Source organism: Monodelphis domestica, chromosome 7 (genome assembly GCF_027887165.1).
Source record: "Monodelphis domestica isolate mMonDom1 chromosome 7, mMonDom1.pri, whole genome shotgun sequence".
NCBI classification, from domain to species: Eukaryota; Metazoa; Chordata; class Mammalia; order Didelphimorphia; family Didelphidae; genus Monodelphis; species Monodelphis domestica.
In genome coordinates this window covers 239,903,416-239,913,407 of record NC_077233.1, presented here as the reverse complement: position 1 = coordinate 239,913,407, position 9,992 = coordinate 239,903,416, and the positions used below count along the sequence as shown (strand labels likewise).

Genomic DNA, 9,992 nt, shown 5'->3' with positions numbered 1-9,992 from the left:
ACACTGTACTAGGTAGGCACTGAGAGAGAGAGAGGAAAGAATTAAATAAGATATGGTCCTCAATAGAGCATACCATCTAATAGAAATATATAACACTGATATAAACAACTATTATATAGAATGATAGAGAGATCCAACCTCAAGTGCTATAAAAGGTTTGATAGGATATTTGAGCTGGCCCTTAAATGTAAGTAGGATTAAAACTGGTAGGGATGGGCAGGAGAGGATTTCAGGATTAGGGAATAGCATTGGGGAGGCTAGGTATTAGGGCTTGGAATTGGGAAGACTCATGTTCATTAGTTCAAATCTAGTCTCAGGTGTTTATTAACTGTGTGTGACCCTAGGCAAGTCACTTAACCCCATTTGCCTGAGTTTTCTCACCTATAAAATGAACTGGAAAAGGAAGGGGCAAACTACTTCAGTATCTTTGCTAAGAAAATCCCAAATGAAGTCACTAAGAATTGGGCACAACTGAAATGACTCAACAACAATGCATAAAATAGGCATTGTGATATGTGTCTAATGGTCAATGGGTCATCCATAATGACTGAACCATATATTGAGCACTGTTCCAGATTAATATTCCTGATATACTGCATGAGGCATGTCCCTTTTCTACTTTAAAAAGTACACCTGTGTAGTATAAAATAATGCTGGAAATAAAGGATCACACCAGTTTGTGGATGATCATATGTGCCAAGGAATAAGAAGAGCAGAAAAGAGACATAACCAGAGCTAGATGAATGGAAAATTAATTGTATCACAATGTAAAGGATGAAGAGAGTGCTAGCTGGAAGACTGACTAGGAATCTATTAAGATAGTTTTGTTCAGTCTGGTTTACAGTGGTGGCGGCATTAGAATCTGATTGAATAAGGGATTGAAGGAGGAAGGAAATATCATTCTTTCTAAAAAGGCTGGGAAAATCCACTCATTAGCTTAGCATTAGTATTATTTCTACTTTATAGATTAGAAAATTGATGCTGAGACATTAGCTGAGAGGATGACCAAGGTCTCATAGCGAGCAAGGTCTGGCATTTAAAACTATACAATTTAGCCCTGACACCTCTCGATCTTCATTTTCAATTTGTCCCTATATAATGCTTCTTTGATAAATCTAATAGTTTACTTATCTCATTAAATGTTTCACCTTCCTTGCCTAATTCCCTTTGTTTTACCATCAAAAGTGTACCCACTCTTTAAAGTCCAACTCATACACCTCCTCTTCCCTGATGTCTTCCTTGATTATTACTGGCAGAAGTGATCCTTCTCTACTCTGAATTGATGGCACTTACAGCCTTCGCTGTTTATATATCTTTTATCTTTACTGGAATCATCCATGTACAAATCTCTCTTGAACTAAATTGTAAATTACTTTCTGCAATAGTCTGTTTTTAGTATCTTTGAACTCCACATAGTGCCTATTGTATGGCTGGGGACATAAGATCTCTCTAGAAAAGTTTGAAATAAGTTCACTCCTTCTTGTTGCCTCCCCAGTTGAATGGTATAATGGATAGTCAAGTTAAGGAGCATCTACTTTGTGCCTCTGCTGAGTACTGGAGATGCAAAGAAACTGCCCCATCATCAAGGAACGTACAATCTAGTGGGGGAAATAGAGTGTGGGACCTGGAGTCATGAAATTCTAAGTTCTCATACTTACTCTGTGTGACCATGGATAAGTCATTTCTCTAGAATGAAGGGGGCGGACTATATAGACTTTAAGGTCTCTTCCAACTCAAATTCTATGATCTTAGGAACCCATCGGACTAGGAGAGGACCAATATTTCCCTACATCCACAGCACATAACATTTTTGTACAATATAATTTCCTGATGAGTAAAGAAATAGGAATGAAAAAATAGAAGCACATAAAGCATTCTTTAAAAGTAGCTTTTAGATTCCTCTTAAGCATGAGATATATGCTTATTTTCAGTTCTTCATAAAAAATCTACAAATACAAGAGGGTGTGATCAGATAGATCCCTAGAATTATGAGACAAAAATATTCAGAGGTTTTATGAGATACTCTTCATTGACAAATGAAAATGAATGTTTTCTCTTTTTATTTCTCAGTGGTGGGGAAAAGTGTGAAGGAGAGAAAATAAATAGTTGGTGTTTTGTAATCTTTACTTTCTGTCTTAATAACAACTCTAAAACAGAAAGGCAAGGGCTAGGCAAATGGGATTTGATGATTTGCCCAGGGTCACATAGCTAGGAAGTGTCTAAGGTCAGAACTGAACCCAGGTCCTCCTGTATCCAGGCCTGGTGCTCTCTTCAGAGTACCACCTAGCTGCCCCCAAATAAATGCTTATTAATCAAAAAATAAAAACAGGAGGAAGTAAAAAATGCATATACAGTTAAAAAGCAAATTACCAAAAAACAGAATCAATGGACCATCAAGAGACAGTATAACAGTGGGGAAAGTACTCAACTGGGAATCAAAAGACCTGGATTTTTGTGGCACTAATTTGCTTTGAAACCTTCTTCTGGTGATGCTCTATGAAATGAAGGGGTTAGATAAGATGACCTTAAAGGTCCCTCCTAATTCTGATCTATGAAATTTTATGTTCAGTGTTTAAAGAATCAAATCTCAAGAAGTTTAGCTCCTACGCTAAGTATCTTTATGGCATTTTAACAAGGAAGGACTTAGAAGTTCCCTCCTCTAACACATACATCATACATTATGTTTTACACTCAGAGAAAAGGAATTGCCCAGGAACTTGAAAGGAGACAGCAGTCGCCAGTGATATGTTTCAAGCTGAACTGTTTTTCTAATTACAAGCATTTGTGGAAAACAGCAATTAGGTTACCTCTAAATGCATCAGTACAATCAATATCTTCACAAGTATGATTACTCAAAAGTTTCTTCTGTATCATGGGGAAATTGTTCCCCATTCTTCTCTTGCAGACAACGTAAGTTTAGCTTTAAATTATAACCTAAAGATGTGAGAAGCTGATATTCCTCCCAACAGCCTTTGCTCAGTTAAATGCCCCTTCCCCACTCATATTAAAGCTTTCAGGAAATGTCCAAGGATAGAAAAATCAATCTGAAATCCTAAAGGACACCAGTTCTAATGATTCTAGCTTGTTCCTGCTCTGACCTTTAAAAGCTTAAACAGATAGTTTACCCAGGAAGACTATCTGGCTTCTGATTCTGACAGTGTGGTATAGTGATTAGAGAGCCCGCCTACAATCTAGGAAGACCTGCATTCAAGTCCTGCTTCTTACACATACCATTTGATCCTGAAAAAAGTCACTTAAATTCTCAATATTTGAGACAAAAATTCTGTCACATTGTAAATTGCAGAGAAGTTGATACATCAACGAAATCATAGGTTGAATACTTGTTCTGGTTCTTCTTTACATCATAATCTCCCTTGTCTTTCTAACAGAATCCCCACTTAGTTTGTGCTGTCGGACAACAGAGATAAATGCATTATTTACAAAGAGACAGAACTAGTCCTGCTCACAGAAACACTTCTCAAACATGTTGAATTTGTGTCTTAACAGCAGCCATTCTTAACTACAAATCACTGAACTTTCTGGTAGTATAATGCTGTATTTCAGTAATTTGATTTCCATTGTAATCTTGTGTGTTTTATTTTATGCCTTTAAATACATTATTCTGAGGAGTCAATAGACTCCACCAGATGGCCAAATTGATTTAATACATAAAAAAGAATAAAGTCATAGATTGTTTAACAAACTAGAATTTCTATATATCAATGAGTATTATCCCCTTCAAAACAACTCCCCTGAGAAACAATACATTTATTGCATCGTTGTCACCAGTGCTTAAAAGGGGTTTTGAATCTCGACTTCAGACATTACTTTACAAGTCTGCAAAGCCATCCTTTGAATCATTTCAGTGGTGTCAAGTATACATCCTTTAAGGGCAGATCTCATTTTAGGGAAAAGAGCCAAAGGACTCTCAGAACTCAATCTGACGAATCAAGAAAATGATCGAGCCCCAAAATACCTTTGATAAGTAGAAATGAGGCCCAATATATATAGTAACGGGGCTGATTTTCTTGGATGTCCATGAACCAGCTGTAAGCACAGTGCCCCAGGGTTTGACCACACACTCAGAATACTGTACGCGTTGTGACATGGTTGATAAAACATGTAGAGGAAAAAAAATCTAGTTTAATTATTTTCTTGCCACACTCTATACTGTGAATTTTCAGCCTAACACAGACTCTCGGAATTGGAACAGAATTTGGAAATCATCTGGTCTAACTTAAATCTGAATAGAAATCTCTCTCCTCTCCATCTTCCAACTGGCTTTCCACGCCAACCTTCAAGGCTCAACTCAAATCTTATCTTATCTTCTGCAGGGGGGCTCTTCCAGTCTCATTCCCCATCTCCCACTTCCCCACTGCTAGTACTTTCCCTCTGAGATTACTTTTTTCATACTGTGTATGTCTTATATGCGGATAATTGTTTGGGTGTGCATGTTGTCTTCCTCATTGAATTGTGAGCACTTTGACGGTAAGGATCTTGGTTTTGCCTTTCTTTCAAACCCCAGCATTTAGCGCAGTGTCTGATACATTATAAGTAATTAGCAAATGTTTTTTGATAATGGTAATGAACAAGTAAATGGATCCTTCTTGAAGAATTCTAATAATGGTATACCCAATGCTTCCTTAAGAAACTTTTAGAGATTTCTAACTGTAGAATTTATTTTTCCCCTTCCTTACATCAAGCCAAAAAATCCTTCCTGCAACCTCCAACCATTGCTTCTAGATCTGCCCTCTGGGACCTATCAGAACAAGTCGAATCTCTCTTCTACAAGACAGCTCTTCAAATAATTAAAGACAGTCACCATGCCCCACCTAAGTCTCTTCTTCAGGCTAAACACCCCCAGTTGCTTCATCTGATCTCTGGGTGCCCTGTCTTCTAGTGTTCTCAAAGGAAAAATAAGCATGAAAATCTAGTTAAATGGCAACAGAATACAAATATAGTTCAGCCTGAAATTTCAGCCATTAGTTCTTTCAAAGCTTTGGGTTAAAGACTGAAGGCTGCTTTTAAAGCAAAAATATGCTACGTAGTGAAAAGAACATATTGAGTTGTTGCCTATTGTTGACAACTAGACAAAAGTCAGTTTCTCTGGTTTGGGTCAGAAAACAGACCGACCTCAGAATCAGGTCATCTGGGTTCTAATTCTAGCTCTTTGATTAACTAGCTTTGTGACTTTCAGCAGATCATTTGACCTTCCTGGCCTGTCCACTTTCCACATTTATAACATGAAAGGGATAGACCAGATGGGTTTTTAAGTCCTTTCCAGGCCCGACCTCCCATGTCACCTAAGGAATCGTGCAGAACGGGACCCAGGATGGGTCAGTTTTGCAAGGGAAGCTGGAGGAGAGTAGAGAGTATCTATAGCACACGCTGTAAGTGCAATATCTCAGGAGAGATAGCAAGCAGCCAGGGAGTACCAATCAGGCCCTAAATACCTAGAGGTTAGAAAAAGGGGAGATGGAATGCCATAAAAAATAAACTGTGCCTACTTTACAATCTTGCCCAGGGCCAGCCCTGCAGGGAGCTGCTCAGGGAAATCAAAGGGGCAGCTTCACAGGTCTGCTCAAAATTGGGAAGCCTCATCTCCAGAGACATAGAAGACCTCATCTTCTTTTTGCTGAGTGGCCTGTCACTGCCAGAGAACTGTACTTGTATTACTGCCAGAAATGGGAGAGAATACGAAAGGGAGAAAGAAAGAAAGACAGACAGGCTGAGCTATGATTAATAACCTTCCAAGGATTCTGATAGTGTGAGGGAAAGGGAATCTCTGCTTTTGTTTCCAAAGGTGCCATTACAATGAAAGCTTCAGGCCCCCTGGATCTCAGGAGAGGTCTGTGAAGAGCTGATCTAGCTCTAAAAGAGTCCGGAACTGCAACTGGCACAAAGAAATGACTTTAGGCGGGACTAGAGAAGGGCTCAACGGTTAATACTCCTGGAATCAAGCTAAAAGTGTTCCTTTCTGGGGCTGGACTGCTGACAGGGGTGCTGGAGGTTCCCTCTGGGTTTGCAGCAGTCTTCTTTCCTTCCAACCAATAGGTGACCATTGTTCCTTTCCCCTAGGGAAAACAACAAGAGATTTGAATTAGGGAAGTAATAGCTGCTCTGCCAGGAAGTTGAGCACAGAAAATGATGGACTCATAAACTTATGGGACATGACACCATACATCTTTAAGTATATCCTAGGGAACCCTGAAGACCCAAGGGAATGGGCACTCCCATGGAGATTTGTCTTTAATTGGCTTTTAGGTTCCCAATGGAGCGCACTTCCTGCTTTCAGGGCAAGGATGGTTTTAGTGGGCAAGAAGCCAGTTACTGTCTAATGAGTCAAGGTTGCCAGCACACACACACACACACATAGAGGTCTTGTCAGGTCATCATACCGAAGAGAGTGAAGGAACTTGACCCCCCACCTCCCCACCCCCAACAAAAGGGTCTTTCCCAGTGAACTAAAAGAGAGGTAAGATTGAGGAGCTTTGCCGCATTTGTATCCACCTCTGAGGGCAGTCACTAAGCAAGCAGAGGTCATAAGGGGGAAAACTTCTGCCTTTCCATCAACCAAAGATCAGTAACTGTCACATTGTCACATTGTCCAGAATGTACAGAATGATCTAGATATACCGTATCTTCAGACATCACTTTAATGCAAAGTGCAACAGAAGGATGAGTCTATGCAGGAGTTCTTATCCTGAAGTCAGTGACTTTGGTGGGGTTTCTTAAAACCTTTTGATAATGACACATGTAAAACCCAGTGGAATTGTGCATTAGCTATGGGAGGGGGGTAGGAGAAGGGGAGGGAAAGAACATGAATCATGGAAAAATATCCTTAATTAATCAATTAAATAAAAAATTTAAACCTTTTGATAACTGTATTCCATTATAATTGCTTTCCTTTGTAGTCCTCTGTCTTTTGTTTAATGCATTTAAAAGCATTCTTCTGAGTAGGGATCCTTAGGTTTGATCAGACTGCCAAAATGACCCACAATATAAAAAAAATGTTAAGAATCCTCGGTCCATAGTCTCCTTGTACATGCTAACTAGTTCTTATATGTTAACTGCCATTCATTTCCATGGAGAAAAATATGTATTTTCATGAAGACAGTTGGCAGGACAAAAATTAATTTTACAATCGTCACGGGAATTGATTGCTTATCTTATACATCTCTGGGAAAGATGAGTATGCAACATGGTTAAGATGAGAGAGCACTGGCTTTGGAGCCAGAGAACAAAAGTTTATATCCTACCTTTGTCACTTACTATGTAACCTTGGGCAAATTACTTAATCCCACTGGGTCTCAGAATCCTCATCTATAAAATAGTCATGTTGCAGTAGTTGGCCACTGATGTCCCTTACAACTCTAAGCCCAGGAGCCTTTGATGTACCAGGGTGTTGCTGTAAAAATCCCTCAAAAAAAAATTCTTGATTATTGTCAATGACAAGTAAATGACACAGTTGGCATAGCACTAGGTCAGAAGTCATGCATATCTGAGGTCAAATGCAACTTCATATAGTTCCTAGATGTGTGATCCTGGACAAGTAATTTAATCTCTGTATGACTCAGTTTCTTCAACTAGAAAATGGAGATAATAATAGTATCTTCCTTCCAGGGTTGTTGTGAGGGGCAAATAAAAAATTAGCAAAGCACTTAGCACAATGCCTGGCATATATTAGACACTTAGCAAATTCTTTCATCTTTCCTTTCTCCCTTCCTCTCTTTATCCCTCCCTCCCTTCTTTCCATCTTTCCTTCTTTCCTTCCTTCCTTCCTTCCTTCTTCCTTCCTTCCTCAAAACACCTCTAAGAAGTATTCGGGAAGTATCTGCTAAGAACTGAAAATTCTATATGCATCCGGTACAATTTTTTAGCACATTGCAGAGAATACTGCTGGATAGAGTAAAATAGAGTGGGTAGAATTGATTGAAATATTGCCCAAGATATTGCCAAGCTGAATGACAATGGACAAGCCACTTAATCTCTCTGAGTCTCAAGTAGCATCTGTAAAATAGGAAGGGGGTCACTCTAAATCACTTTTAAGATTGCTTCCAATTCTACATCTATGATTCTATGGTATCCTAAGTCATTTCTTGATTTATGTATATAACGTCCCCTAGAATGAAGCTCCATGAGAAAAAGGACCATTTTTAGCTTTGGGGGGCATATGTCCAGCTATTTAGCACAGATTCATAATTGCATGTTGATTGTCTCCAACACAATGACACTACTACCTTCACTGACTAACTTCAACACTTACTTCCCTACTGACACCAGCTAGCTTCCATCAAACATTAGCGCCTTCAGACCAATATACTCTGATACAGCTTGACAGGCAAAATTCATTGCCCCCTCCACACTACCTATCATTCCTCAGCCTGAATTCCCTTTCTACCCACAGTCTCCAGACTACTGCTGACTCTGGACAGGAGCCAATAAGGTCCTCCCCTTCTCTTTCTTTCTGTTGTTTTTGTTTTTGTTTTTGTTTTGAAGGATGGAAGATGGTGGAAAATAAAACTCAGAAAGAACAGGCATGGGTGGGTTGCAGTCTTAATTGCACATCTCATTATATTATCTATTTTTCTCCCAAACCCACCCTCTTCTGAACTTTTTAATTTTCCCTCAAGGGCACCATCATCTTTATAGTATTTAAAGCCCTCCATCTCCTGGATTTTCAGTCAGCTGAAACTGCTTTCTTCACAATTGTAGTTGTTCAATCTTTTTAATTGTATCTGACTTTTCATGACCCCATTTGGGGTTTTCTTGGCAAATATATTGGAGTGGTTTGTCATTTCCTTCTCCAGTTCATCTAACAGATGAGGAAACTGGGGCAAACAGAGTTGTGATTTGCCCAGGGTTAAGTGACACAACTAGTAAGTGTCTGAGGCCACATTTGAACTCAGAACTTCCTGACTCACTGTCTCCTAAACCATCTTTAATAGCCAAGCCTGACATCATTCTCAATTCTGATTCTTGCATTCTATCTAGCAATTGATATTCTGAACTGTCTTCTCTTCTTAGATATTGTCTGCCCTGTAGGTTGCTGAAAACCATCTGTGTCACCTACAAAAACTTTCATATTGTAATATGTTTGAAGATTGGAAACATAATTTTCTAACCTATTTAAAAATCTTCCACACGGTGAGTTTCAGTGGGTTTTGAGACCATTTTTAAAACTATAAAAGTGCAATATGTTCCAATTAGTTTGCAACAAAAGTTGGTTGATATCAGAGAAGACAGAAATTTACTAACCAAATTTTAACAAAATCCTTGCATAATTGGCAGATGAGACTGAAAAATGAATATCATAATTTAGTAACCATAGCCAGTGATGCATTTCTTCCATGTGGATATGAAGTATCTTTTTAAAGTGTTGTAACCATTCAAATCAACTAATGAAATAAACTGAACTTCAAACCAGACCTTAGAACTGCAGTATCACAAAATGTTAAACCATACTTTTCTACAATAATGAAGCATATTCACATTATCACTAGAAATATCATTTTAATGTATTAGTGAGAACAAAAATGTACCATTAAAAAAATATTTTTATTTTTTTACATTTGTTCTATTGGTTTATAAATTTTACAATGTAGAATAGTCATAAATATATAAAATGTATACCCTTCACCTCTGGAGGAAACAGAGAGACCAAATACTAGATGAAAAATAAATCCCGGAAGGAGGAAATATTTTTTCACTGGTATGACAATTAATATAATATTTAGTAGGAAGATTTTAAAACTAGATATGAGGAAGGCATCATAGAGAAGTGGAAAGACCTTTGGACTACTAGCTTTATAAGATACCTAAAGTTTGCAAAATGCTTTACATATATTATATCTTTTAAGCCAAAAAATTTAGGCCAGGAATGGAAATAAATTAGTCCACTCTTCTCATGTGCCTTCGATCACATAGGTAGTAATTAGAAGAGGATTCAAACTCAGGTTCTAATCTGCCACATACCAGCTACATATCTTGAT

General features: G+C 38.3%; 1 protein-coding gene across 1 annotated transcript in view; it reads right to left on the bottom strand.

Moving 5' to 3' along the window:
- Positions 1-791: 791 nt before the first annotated feature.
- LOC100024379 (atrial natriuretic peptide receptor 1-like) overlaps positions 792-9,992 on the bottom strand; it is a 133,094-nt gene continuing 123,893 nt past the window's right edge. Inside the window, exon 24 of the mRNA XM_056806310.1 lies at positions 792-6,074. Coding sequence (XP_056662288.1) covers positions 5,913-6,074 — 162 coding nt within the window. The 3' untranslated portion in view covers positions 792-5,912. The remainder of the gene's footprint in view (positions 6,075-9,992) is intronic.